The sequence below is a fragment of the Pristis pectinata genome, chromosome 15 (genome assembly GCF_009764475.1).
Source record: "Pristis pectinata isolate sPriPec2 chromosome 15, sPriPec2.1.pri, whole genome shotgun sequence".
NCBI lineage: Eukaryota > Metazoa > Chordata > Chondrichthyes > Rhinopristiformes > Pristidae > Pristis > Pristis pectinata.
This window is the reverse complement of record NC_067419.1, coordinates 42,917,265-42,931,422: the sequence shown is the minus strand read 5'-3', so window position 1 is coordinate 42,931,422 and position 14,158 is coordinate 42,917,265. Positions and strand designations below refer to the sequence as shown.

Here is a 14,158-nt window from a genome sequence, read left to right as displayed (position 1 = left end):
TTTCCTATATACTCATAAAACTGTAAAACTCCAATAATCCTGATCGTGTGGCTTCTGGCTCACCAGATGATTGTCACAATCCCTTCTCACAAGGCCCCAGCTCCCATGATCTCTCATGACTGACTGGGACAGATCACTGGAACGTTTCTTATTCTACCATCTAACATCTTTTCTCAACGCTTCAGGAACAGCTTCTTCCCCTCCGCCATCAGATTTCTGAACAGTCCATGAACATACCTCATTATTCCTCCTGCACTATTTATTTATTTTTGTAACATATAACTTATAGTAATTTTTATGTCTTTGTCTTGCACTGTACTGCTGCCGCAAAACAAATTTCACAATGTATATCAGTGATAATAAACAATTCTGTATTCTTAAAAAGTATTGAAGTATTAATAGAAATAATATGCAATAATCCAGAAAATCTGGTCCAGAACTGAGGTCCCAAGTGTAGCAGATTAATGGAGTTTTACTGTAGTCGTTTACATTTCTGCAGAGGAAATGTTTCTGATGAACTATTAAACTGTTGTCTTGTGCAGTGCTTTGATTCAGCCTTGGGCAGCAAGTTTACCTTTATGCAGCTTTAATATCTTCAGGTTTCCTTACAAATCATCAAGCTCCTCACTTCAACTCGAATGCTCTTAATTTTGACAAAGTTTGTCTTCTACGAGATAAAAATATTAGCAACCCCTGGGAATTTTAAAACCTTAATTTTACAAACTGAGAAGGACAGACTTTAGGGGAAGAGCCCTACGTATCTTGCTGTTTGATAGAAAGGGCAAACTTAAATCAAATTTCATGAAAACCAACAATTTAAAGATGTTGGTATATTCTAAGTTTCGGAAAAGCTGGTGAAACATCAGCCATTCCAAATTTATTTAAACGTGCAATTCCTGTGGGTGGTTTCAATAAAATATTTGCACTTTTTGGGATTCTGGATGTATAGCGGACCAGAATAGGTGATCTCCATGACCTGGCATGCTGCTGATTCTCCAAAGAATTGTTTCCTTTTCACTGGTATTGCATATTGCAAAACTGCTGTTTAAAATAGTTCACTGTGGTTTTTCCTTAGCTGTCTCTTCATTTTAGCACCTACTACACACAGTATTGCTAATCATACCCAGATCGATCATAGATTACAGTATATCGATCCCAAATTCCTAAATTTGATATCCATTTCCTACTGACTACAGTGTACTCTCAGCCATCCGTGGGGGGGGCAGTTGCATGAAAATTGCTCAAGAAACTCTATTGTACATCACACACTATTCTATGCATAAATCTTTAGACTGTTGAATTAAATGCCATGCCCTTGCCCTTTTTAAATAACAATGCTTTACACTGCAATTCTATATGAAATTAATGTTTTACATTACAGTTCAGTACGAAATTACTTAATATTCAACAAAGTTTTTGCCGGCTGCATGCAAAACCTGAATGCACAAATACAGGACTTACAAGAGTTAGCTTTATTTAGAATTCTGCAAATCTGCAGGCTGAGCACCTATATGAAATGTCCGTGGTATTTTCTGTATAATAATGTATGGCCAAGACAATTGTATGAGATCTGAATATGCATCTCCCAGTTGGCTCTAGTTAAATTTTGCTTTTATGAAAATAAACTTTCATAATCTTTTTGGCCAGGTGTTCTAAAATTCTCAATGCAAAGGGTGAAGTCAAAGATTTGAAGCCCCGAGAACGTGACAGTTTAATTAAGGAAGTAATAGAACCAATGGCCTCTGAAGGACTACGCACCATCTGCTTAGCATGGAGAGAATTTGATAATTCTCCAATAGATTGGGATAACGAAAATGAGATACTTACTGACCTCACCTGTATTGCTGTAGTTGGTATTGAAGATCCCGTAAGACCAGAGGTAGGTGAACTATAAACGTATGTTTCATGTAGTGCAGGTGACATGGGGTTTGGGTAAGGTTTCTTGGGAGGGGAGAATTACCCAAAATGTATTTAAATTGGGTCTGTGGGGAAAGTTAATGTCAATTTATTAAAATGAGTAGTATTTTCTATTGTTGGATCGCAGTTTCCTCTATGAAATACAGTTCAACTTCAAAGCACTTCGAAATTGCGAAGAAATTTGATTTTTATTTCCCACACAGTTTTTGTCTGGATCCTTTTTTTGCTTCAATGGCAAAATAAAAATTATAAGTATAAAATTTGAGCCACTATTCTAAGTCATCTAACTACATTTTAAAAAGCTGATCAAGGGAATGGTGAAATGAGAACATTACTTTATTCTCAAAGAGATGAATTTGTGCCTTATTTTGTTGGGTTGTTTCAGAGTGCTTTCCAGTCCTATTCTGGAAATGTAACCTCTGCATACATGTCTGGCAGCCAACTTGCAAATGGCAATCTTTGGAAGGATTTTGGAATTTTTAAATTTTGTGTGTGGTATGTTTATCTAAATTACCTTCAATGCTGTTCAAAATATTCCTCAAACTTGCTTATTGTTTACTTCAAACAAACTGGCCTCCCAGTATACGTAATTCATACAAAATCTGGCAAGAAGTGGTTTTAGAGTTTCATTGGAATTAGAAATGAAGGTTTACCAGGTGTTAAAATACGCAGGGAGGGAAATGGGAAGGAACTACTACCTACGGGTCATCTCAGTCACTACATCCAAACTTTGTCACATGAGTTACATAACAAATCTGCATTTTTCATCTCCCTGACTTCTCAAGTGAGTGTTAATGATGGTTTGGTTCTTATTTCCTTGTTTTTTTTAAGCTAAGATTTTGACTGGAAAGGTATTTTTATAGGTTTTATTCTCATAGGAGTGAAGGAGGCAGTGCTAATCCTAAATTGAATCTACTTAGATGCATGTAGAAAATTTGAGTATTTAAAGTGAATTTTCCCTTTTAAAAGTTAGATTATTAAGCAAACAATGTGCTTGATTGCAGTAACATTGTATTCTGCAAATGACCCAAAGGAAAATGAATGAACAGACTGATAAAACAGTGACAGCTGCTGAATCAGACCATAGCTAAAACTTATCCTCATTATTGGAAATGGGTAATTCCCCACACCTGTCATATGAACTAATTCCCCCTACGAGAGTCATGCCACTGTGTGCTTAGTCATCCTATGACACTTGTGTAGCTCATCCTGTTAGTGCAATGAATCAGTCTTCTTGTCTAGTTCAATGCATGCATGTTTTGAGATATGGTTAAAAAAAAATAGCTTATCTTACCACTGCAGAGTGAAGGCAGAACGTTTTTGGCACTGTTTTCTGCTATTTTTTTAAATTGTTGACAAGTGTACCGATGCAGGCTTCTCTAAACTTTATTTATGTCACTATCAGTAGATGGAGCTTTGACACAAGTGTTTCATGGTCTTTATAACTTTGCTATGCCTGAAAATTTAAAACAACTGCATGAATAGTTTAATACTGTTTGAGAAATGAATGTTGCCTTGGAGGACTTGCTATCACTTGAGTAGATTCAGGAGAACTTCATTCACTTTTGACCTCCTGACAATGCAGGATTAAGTGTCGCACTAAGTGCTGATCTAACTTGTTATATCACATCCCTCGGATGGGATTTCAGCCCTTAACCACTGGAATGGGCGTTGAGTTCCCAGTGGGTTAAACTGACACAAGTAATCTGATGGCAGCTTGTACTGGGGGAATTACAACCTGTGTATTACTTGAGCGAAAGGTAAAGTTGTTGATTCCTCCTGCCTGCAGGTTCCAGATGCCATTAAGAAATGCCAGGGTGCTGGGATCACTGTGCGAATGGTTACTGGTGACAACATTAACACGGCTCGTGCAATTGCTACAAAATGTGGCATTTTGCAGGCCGGTGATGACTTTCTATGTTTGGAGGGTAAACAGTTCAACAAACGCATTCGCAACGCAAAAGGAGAGGTATGCTAACATTTAAATGAAAGTGCCAATGTGTATTTTCACTTGATTATTAATTATTACAAAATAGCAAATACTTAATCATTTCAGATTGAGCAAGAACGTATTGACAGGATCTGGCCCAGACTGCGTGTCCTTGCAAGATCTTCACCCACTGATAAACATACATTAGTCAAAGGTAAATTAACATTGATGCAAGTTTTAATTTTCCTACAGATATTTTTAAACAGATGAACATTGTGGTTCTGAATAAGCAGATATTTGAAACATAAATTCTCAGTCAGCACATTTGCTTCAATTGGCATGAGGTTCAACAACAGCATGCACTTTTATTGGGCATTTTATTGTTCATAAAAGTTTAATAGTATTTGAAGCATTGTCAGCTGCAGTGGCTTTTAAGGTGCTTTTAAAACATCTTGAGAGACCTGCTTTGTAGAAAGATGAAATTTTATGGAGGGAATCCAGAGGAGCCAACAATGACAGAAAGTACAACTGTCAGTGCTCAGGTGTTGTAATGGGATGAATCGGACTTGTGAATAGGATGGAGTTATTTTGGGACATGGAAACCAATGCCAGTTCTGGATTGTGAGGGACTCTGGGAGCTTCCCAACATAAGCTGCACATTGCCCAAATGAAAATACATAGGAAGTGAAGTGCGTCAACCTTGAGCAAACAGTACTTAAGCCAAGGGGAATCATGGGTTTGGTGTAACCATGCAAATCCAGTATTCAGTGGAGGAGTATTCAGAAGTGGGACTGAAACTCTGTGGGCCAGAAAACAATACAAGTAAACTGAAAACATTGGTGAATCAGGTACTGGTTTCTTCAGCTGGAGTGAGGTGAGGACACAATCAGATGTGGTAGTTTGAATAACCTGACAGATTGTTGATGGAAGAGTTCTGAAAAATGGTTTGAGCAGAAATGTAAAGGAAGTAAAAGTAGCAAGGTGAAAGCCATTTGACTGCAATGGGGAAGAATACAGAGGGCAGTGACAGCCTTCCTTTCATGTAGACTGAAAAGTTCCCAACAATGGATAGAAAAATCTCTTGCTTTTCCTTCTGCATTTGTGGGAATGGGATATTCTCATTTTAAATAAAAGCAGAAAATTCTGCAAATACTCGGGTCCATTCCTGTAGAGAGGGAAATAGTTAGCATTTTCAGTCAAAGATAGTCATAATTGGGAAGAGTTAGAAATCAGATGTATTTTAAGTTTCAGGAGTGGGAAGGGTGAAGAGAACAATGTGAAAGGGATGAGACCAAAAGAGATCAAGACAAAAGCTGATGGTGCTGACTGTGAGGTTGGTGAAGGCTTGTTCATTGCTGCTGATCTCTCAGAAGACAAGTATGAGATAGATAAAGACACAGGAGGAGAAAACCTGTTGGAACCAAGATGCATTCTCAATTTCTTGGCCAAAAGGTCATCAGATTCATGAAGTATTCCATTTTGGGAAAAAATATACTCAGCTTCTACACAAGTGAATAGATTTAGATTTGTTTGCGTGTTCAGAGGAACTCCTAGCTTCTATGAACAAAATTATCTCTGAATTTAAGAACATGACTGCCACCTGCTGCAAACTGTACCAAGTAAACAATGTCAAATGTAATGACTGGAGGGCACAGCTGACTAAAAGGCAAAGTGATACACAGGGTAAGGATAGTGATGTGAGCAAAAGGGCAGACACAGAACTGTCAAGTGCAGTTTTGAAATTTTCACTCATGGGCCTTGGCTAATTTATCCATTTGAGATGAAAATTACTTCCATCCCATTGACTGCAGAATAGCTGAGAGTCATTAATGTCATATTTCTTTTAAGCAGCATTTTTCCATTTGTGGTGCAGTTTTTATTCACTTAAATACATGCAGAAAATTTTTTTCCGGCACTACGGGGAAAAAAAAAGAGTAGGACAAATTGGATAGTTATGAAAGCTAGCAGTGGTCTTAAAGGTGTTGATAATCTAATATTTTAGTATAGCCTACAATTTTGAGATGCCTCGTTGTGTGTTGAAATCCCCAACTCCTTAACTTAGTGCAAGAAAAAAAAACAGGGATCACTTCCACAGACTGCTAAGACATCTGAGATGAAGCGAAAAGAACAAAGTGAACGGTAGTAAAAAATGTTGAATGATGTTAACTATACCTCACCCAGTCTTTGCTGTTTGGAAATATACACACACACACACACACACACAGAGACACAGAGACACACACACTATATATATATATATATACACACACATACACATATAGTAGAGATTCCAAACAGCAAAGACTGGGTGAGGTATAGTTAACTTCATTCAACATTTTTTACTACCGTTCATTTTGTTCTTTTCGCTTCATCTCAGATGTCTTTAAGTTACTGATCTGGTTTGTAAATAGTTATAGAAATTGGATAGTTGTCTTGGTTTTTGTCTAATGGCAACTTAATTTTGAAACACTTAGGTGTGACTGAAGTTGGATCTAGTTGCATCTTGTCCAAACGGGCATGTAGTCATGGAATTTGAGCCCATTCAACTTTCCCTGTTTGCTCCTTGACTTCTAATGGGAATTCAAAACTTTTGAGTTGCAAATCTGTTTCACAGGAATAAATTAAAACACATTGTGGTATTTAGGACAGGATGATTAGGGTAGGAGTGAAAAATTTTGAACAACTTATCCTAAATATTTCACGAGTGTGCTTAAGATTGTTGTAAAATCAGAAAATGGTGGAAACATTCAGCGGGTCAGGCAGCATCTGTGGAAAGAGTTAACTTTACTGGTTGAAGATCCTCTGTCAGAACTGAATGAATGATTAAGCCTTTTCACAAAATTAAAAATAAATATTTCTTTATTTTCACTTGAAGGCATTATTGACAGTAATGCGTTAGAACGAAGACAGGTGGTAGCAGTCACTGGTGATGGTACCAATGATGGCCCAGCATTGAAAAAAGCTGATGTTGGATTTGCCATGGTATGTTCAAAAAAAGTGCATAAAATTTGTTGCATTATGGGTTTGTTTCTGATGTTTGTATGCATCTAAGGTATCTTAATGCAGGATGTTAAACCCTTTGAAAAGTCTATCTTTATGTTGTTTAAAAATTTAGTGGAATTCTTGATGCAATTTTGTTGGTGATCCCAGAATATAACAAATGTTACCTTCCCTCCTAGGGTATTGCTGGAACAGATGTGGCCAAAGAAGCCTCGGATATTATTCTAACTGATGATAACTTCACAAGCATTGTCAAAGCAGTAATGTGGGGCAGAAATGTGTATGACAGTATTTCAAAGTTTCTCCAGTTCCAGCTTACCGTCAATGTCGTTGCAGTGATTGTGGCATTCACTGGTGCTTGTATTACACAGGTATGTGGAAATAGTTATCATGTAAATATACTGCAAACTTTTGAAGACTGTTAAAGATTGAAGGTTTTACTGCTTGCACGTAGAATTATAGATTTTCAAAGAATCTATTTTAATGGCTTGGCTTGTAAATACTTAACATTACCTAGAAAGCATGAGAACCATGGCATATTCTGTATGTCACTCAGTAAGTAAACCATTTCCTTGGACTTGGCTAATGTTTTAATAACATGCGTCAGCTGCTTGCATGTCCATGGGTGCCTTAGGATAACTTTTATAACCAGGTGTTAGATTTGCTGAACTTTGACCTATTGGTTGTGAGCCTTCATCTTCTCTCAAGCATTTCCTCTCCACCCACCCTCTCAGCTTTTCCCAGTTCTGATGAAGAAAAATCAACTTGAAACATTAACTGTTCCTTTCTCCACCAATGCTGCCTGCCTGAATGTATCCAGCATCTTGTTTTATTTCTGCCTTCCTCTTGTTCACCATTAAAACAGCCATTTTTAAAAAAATTTGTTTTACAGTTGCCACCTCACTTTTAGATATGTCTAGTGCTGCTCCTGGGCTTGCCTTTCAACACTCCTTGAAACGAGGTTGATCCTCTGGCTTGAAAGTAATGGTAGAGTTAGGGATCAGCTGCCCCGTGAGATTACAGATTGTGGTGGGATACAGTTCTGTTGCTGATGGTCCACGGGACTTGGTAGAAGCCCAGTTCTGAACCTATTCCATTTGTTGGTAATGGCATACAACTCGATGTCCAAAGATGAAACCATCTCCACAAGGGCTGTGCAGTCATTTTGTACTAGCATAATCAAGGCTGGATTAAAGATCTGGCCTTGATGACATTGATTTCTCCAACTTCCAGTAAATTGCTCCCCCTCTGTCCCTTTTCCCTCTCTCTCCTGATCTACCCAGTTCTTCCTACACTCACCCTGGCCTCCGTCACCCAGTTCCTTTCCCCTCCTCCACCTACTCTGTCTGCCCATTACCCACACACGCCTTCCCCCATTATTCCCACCTGCCCTCTCCACCTCCCTCCCTTAATTCTTCACCTTTCTCTCCTATCAGATTCCACCTGCAGCCCTTTGTTACTTCCACCTCAATTGAGACGCTATTTCCACTCTTCCCCTCCCCATCTACCTCTCACGCCCCCCCACCCCCCAAACTGGATCCACCTATCACCTGCGAGCTCTTGCTCTTTCCCGCCACCTTTTTATAATGGCTATCTCCCCTCTATCTTTCAGTCCAGATGAAGGGTCTCGACCCAAAACATCGACTGTCCATTTCCCTCCACAGATACTGCCTGACCCACTGAGCTCCTCCACCTTTTTGTGTGTTGGCCCAGGTTCCAGCATCTGCAATCTCGTGTCTCCAGATTAAAGATCTGCCTGAATATAAATTTAAACACAACCTGAGCTTGAGTATTTAACTTTTTCCATGTCCAATACACTCATTGCTGTAAATGTAACAATTTAAAACATACTCTTTATCTGCCAATGATACACTAAATATTGATCAAGAACAGGACACGTGATAATACTAAGCAAATTATCCTGACCTGGATAAAGGGCTTAAGTTGGGCTGACCTGACCTGACCCAATTCTGAATGCTTTATCACAATGTATAACTGATCTGAACCTGACATATTGTCATAGAGTTCTACAGCATAGAAACAGGCCCTTCGGCCCAGTTCTTCTGTGCCAAACATCATGTCTATCTACTCTAACCCCACCTGCCTGCATTAATTCCATATCTCTCTATGCCCTGCTCATTCACGTACCTGTCCAAATGCCTCTTAAATGTTACTGTTCCTGCTTCCACCCCTCCTGGTAGCTCAGTCCAGGTACCAACTACTCTGTGTGTGAAGAATTTACCCCTCAGATCCCCTTTAAACTTCCTCTCGCCTTAAACCTGTGCCCTTTAGTTTTAGACACCCTTACCATGGGAAACAGGTTATCTACCCTATCTATGTTCTCATAATTTTATATACCTCGTGTCACACCTCGGCTGCCTCTGCTCCAGGGCAAACGGATGCATTCTCTATCCAATGTCAGGTCCCTTTTGAGCACAGGGCGGGAGTCTACCAGTCACAGGTGCATCTGACTGAGGATAAGGTCCAGTATCTTTTTCACTTGTAGGTTCTCCCAAAACATGCTGTAGGCCCACTAAAGTTGCAGCCTGGTTGATCTTGGATTGCTTATGCAATTTAAACTATTGTAGTGGTTAGCGTAACGCTTTACAGTGCCAGCGACACAGGTTCAATTCCGGCCACTGTCTGTAAGGAGTTTGTACGTTCTCCCCATGTCTGCATGGGTTTCCTCTGGGTGCTCTGGTCCTCCCATATTCCAAAGACGTACAGGTTAGGAAGTTGTGGGCATGCTATGTTGGTGCCAGAAGCATGGCGACTCTTGTGGGCTGCCCCCCAGAACACTCTATTGCAATAAGATGCATTTCACTGTGTTTTGATGTACATGTGACTAATAAAGATATTTTATCAATATTGGAGATGTTTTTGAGCAAAGCTATTAAAATAATTTGTCCAGGTGAATCCACCAGCAACAGATTTAATCCACTTGAGTTGATATTTCCTTTCATGGTGCTTGGTGATAAACTATTTTTCCTAGTTTTGGATGACGAGAAGTCATTTGCTGGAAGAGTTTTTATATTTGAGGAAGAATGGTTCAGTCATATCTCTGCCAATTCTGTATGACCTGTCCAAAATTCATCACGTTGCCCTACCCTTTAAACTGGCACACTTAAATCAGAAGATGATGTAAAGTCAATTTGTAAGCATAAGGTTGCAAGCGTGAAAAACTAAGTTATTACTGGTAGAGCAGTGTTGCAATTCAGGTGGTTAAAATATCTGAAGAATTGACCTTTAGTCGACAGTATTTCATGTTGTGCGCTTAATGTTAAATATCTCCCAAGACGGAAATGGACTTGTGTCCAGAATGGGCTTTGGAAGGAGTAACGAAAACTTCCTCAGACTTTTTCTTTTAAAAGTTCTTTGGGGGAAAAATAGGAGAATGTTCGAAAGTTTGGCAGGGAAATCCCAGAGCACAAAATCGGGGTAGCACAGTGGTGCTGCGGGTAGTGCAACTGGGTCACAGTTCCAGCGAGCTAGGTTTGATTCTGACCTCCTGTGCTTCGAGTGGACTTTGTGTTCTCCCTGTGACAATGTGGATTTACCTTAGCTACTCGAGTTTGCTTCACAATCCAAAGTTATGTTGATTGTTAATTGGTTACTGTAACTCTGGTGGCTGGTGGAAGAATTGGATGATGTTAATAGGCATGTGTGAGAATAGATTACAAGGGAATGGGATTGCTCTGAGAGTTGGCATTGATTTGATGGGTTGCATGACCTCATGCAATGTCATATGAAAATTTTTTAAATATTACTTTTCCCTTAAAAGATACAATGGTTTGTCTCAACTATTCACTCTGGCAAAGACTCCTACCAATTCTTTGCATAAGACTATCCCAACATCTGCCATTTTGAATTGATGACCCTTTGTCACTGTATCATCATCCTAGTGAATCATTATGCTCTTTTTGATGCAAGGGACCAAGTTTGTATTAGCTCTTGGAGAAAAAAACATGATTTTTTTTAGAGGTACTGCCTTTCCTTGAATCTAACTAATTCTGGAAATGATCTTCCTTTAAAAGGAACCTAGATGCCAGAATTGTAAATAACCACTCAGCCTTAATATCTGAATTTGGTCATAGGAATCACGAGGGATCCCTTGACTTGGAATGATCTGTATTTGTGGATATTATAGTTATGGATATATTGTGCACAAACCCAATTAATTTTGGCCTCCTTCCTATTTAGAGAATTAAGATTTATGCTAAAAATTCTTTGTCATTGAGCACATACTCTAAATTCTGTAGAAAGCACCAACTCCCCCCAAAAAAATCACTGGAATGGACCATCGATCCTGACCTGAACCACAAGTGATTACTTGATTGGAGTAAAGCATGACTTTTCTCAAGTCACCTGATTTGTCTCTCCCTACCCTCCCTAAGATCTCTTTGGAAATGGCTGTGGAAATGGCTGTGGGAAAATCCTTTTCCTCGTACCTAATGCTCTTTTGCAGGCATATCTGCTCAGCTAGTTCTCAATTCTCTGATCTAATTTGGCTTCATGTGGAAATGTATTTGATGGCTTGCCTTATGATCACCCAGACCTGCCACCTATAATCATGTGAGGCCTCTTTTAGGTGGCTAACTGTATCTTGGATTGTAGAACAAGCAAACTGGTTAGACCAGTAACAGCTTGCCCAACAATCACTATCTTGATCCCAGTTAGATATTGCATAGGTGAATGTGTTGCTGGTGTGATGGTGCAGGAGGGAAGGCTTCAGATTTCTGGGGCATTCAAACAGTTTCCAGTGCAGGTGAGATCTGTACAATCAGACGGGTTGCACCTCAGCAGGGCCAGGATCAGCGTTATCAGGAATTAAGTATTCAGCACTGGGGATGACAGGAACCTAGGGAAAGGGGCTGGTGTGGCACAATTAATAAAAGAACAGATCAGTGTGTGGTGATCTTTATTTGACAGAGCATGATCTAGAATTAGAATCAATTTGTCAAGCTTAGAAATAGCTGAAAACATTGGTAGGCCATCAAAAAGTAATTGTAATATTGGGCATGACATAAATGCATGTAATGTGTAATACAGTAATTTTGGAGGCTTTAACCCACAAATCGACTGAATGAATCACCTACTCCTGTGAGGAAGAAGATGAATGCGTGGAATGTATGCAAGATGATTCTCGAGATCAGTTGTTGAGGAACCAACAAGGGAAAAGGCCATTTTGGATCTTATTCTCTGCAGTTTATCTTGATGTCAAGGGGCCTTTGTGGAAGAATGGCCAAATTATGATTGAATTTGAAAATGTGGTTTAATGTAAAATTCTATGTGAGCCACATTACTTTCAAATTCAATGCAAAATTAGAGGTCTTAATTATACCTAATAAAAGTATGAGAGAACATTTGGCTGTGCTTGATTGGAAGAACGTATTGAAAGTTATGACAATAGCCAGGCAGTGGTTAGCATTTAACAAAAGTTCAAAAAAATTCTTTCAGGCACAAAAAACAACCTTGTTCACCTGCAGTATTGTGTCCAGTTTTGGTTTCCTTATCTAAAAACAGATCGACTTGTCATGGGGGAAATGCAACGAAGGTTTACAAGATTAGTTCCAGGAATCGCAGATTTCTTCCCAATCCTCAGGCTTACTGCTATATCTGGCAACTTTATAAACCTTTTCCTTTGATTCAGTACTATCCTTAATTTCTTCTCATCCATCAGAGCATTGGGAGGAAATCTGCCATTACTGGAACCAATCTTGTAAGCATGGTAAGAAGTCTCTGGCTTATGATAAGGGAATTTTGCTGAACTGATATCTGGTTTATTTGGATGTGTGTGTGTTTGTGTATGTTTTATTGAAAGTGTATGAAGTCCTCGTTTTCTTGGATTATTTCAGCAATTATAGTACAGAAATGTTGAAAGAAACAATGCTTGTAAACATTCTCTATTTGACTTAATGTAAATTCCATTGGTTCCCTGTCTTTTTTAGGATTCTCCTTTGAAGGCTGTGCAAATGCTTTGGGTAAATCTAATCATGGATACATTTGCATCACTTGCTTTGGCTACTGAACCTCCCACAGAAGCACTGTTACTACGGAAGCCTTATGGCAGAAATAAACCACTCATCTCTCGTACCATGATGAAAAATATATTTGGTCATGCCATCTACCAACTTGTTATTGTTTTTACGCTCTTGTTTGTTGGTAAGCAGAGGGCATAAAACCGTATATACGTTCGGTTTCAAATAAGCCACAGTTTTTGCATTTTGATTAGAAAGCAGTTCTGATTGGAATTGCAAATTAAACAATCTGCTTTTGCTAATATCTAAACTTAGCAAAAATCAATGCATTAATTGCTTCCACAGTTTTAACTGCCTGATTGGTGCTGAAATAACCAAGTGACTGAAAGCTGACAAATCCACAGGACCTGATGGCCTGTATTCTTCCACCTTAAGTAGTGGTTGCAGAAGTGGTATCTGCGATGGCTCTGAACTTGCAGAATTCCCTGGATTTGAGAATGGTCTCAATAGATTAAAGGGTAGTAAATGTAGTCCTCAGGAAAGAAGGGAGAAGGCAAACTAGAAATTGTATGTCAGTTAGCCTAACGTTAATAAGGAAATCTATAGAAGTTATTGGTAAGTGGGCACTTCAGTAATGGTTTTGAGAGGCAATTCATATTTGACAAATCTGTTAGAAGTTTTAAGGCTATGACTAGCAAGGTAGATAAGGGGTAATGTGGACATGGTGTACTTGAATTTTCAAAAGGCATTTGATATAATGACCTGAGATTACTGCCCATTGAATTTAAGGTAATGGCATTAAAGATTAACCATAAGAAGACAAAAATTAAACACCATTTTCCGGTTGATGCATCCTATTTAGTGGATTGTCACAAGCATCAGTGCTTGGGCCTCAGGTATTTAGGATCTCTGTAATTTAGTTGAGGGAGCCAGGTATAATGTATCTAAGTCTGCTGCCAATACTAGTTGAGAAAATAAACTGAGGACAAAGCAAAGGAATAGTAGTTAGATATAATGCAGCAAATAGCTGCTGCCTAAGCTTTAGCGACTTGGGTTCAATCTTGACATCTGGTGTATGTGCAGAGTTTGCACATTCTTCTTGTGACAGTGGGTTTCCTCTGGCTCTGCCGGCTTTCTGTCATCCCAAAAATGTGCAGGTTGATGGGCAAAGTGGCTGCTGTAAATTGCCCTTGGTGTTTAGATGACTGGTGGAATTGGAAGGGGTAGGGAGGGAAAGTTAGGGGGCAGGGAGGAGAGGAGTTGATGGGAAAGTAGATAAAATAAAAATTGAAACAAGTGTAAATAAGAACTTAGTGGGCCAAGTTGCCTATTT

The 14,158-nt window shown here is 39.1% G+C and overlaps 1 protein-coding gene across 7 annotated transcripts in view; it reads left to right on the top strand.

Moving 5' to 3' along the window:
* LOC127578652 (plasma membrane calcium-transporting ATPase 1-like) overlaps positions 1-14,158 on the top strand; it is a 90,196-nt gene that overhangs the window by 63,858 nt on the left and 12,180 nt on the right. For all 7 annotated transcript variants that reach the window (XM_052030918.1, XM_052030912.1, XM_052030911.1 and 4 more), the window contains exons 12-17: positions 1,648-1,879; positions 3,707-3,886; positions 3,974-4,061; positions 6,723-6,829; positions 7,027-7,218; positions 12,796-13,009. In XM_052030918.1, the coding sequence (XP_051886878.1) occupies positions 1,648-1,879; positions 3,707-3,886; positions 3,974-4,061; positions 6,723-6,829; positions 7,027-7,218; positions 12,796-13,009 (1,013 nt within the window). The remainder of the gene's footprint in view (positions 1-1,647; positions 1,880-3,706; positions 3,887-3,973; positions 4,062-6,722; positions 6,830-7,026; positions 7,219-12,795; positions 13,010-14,158) is intronic.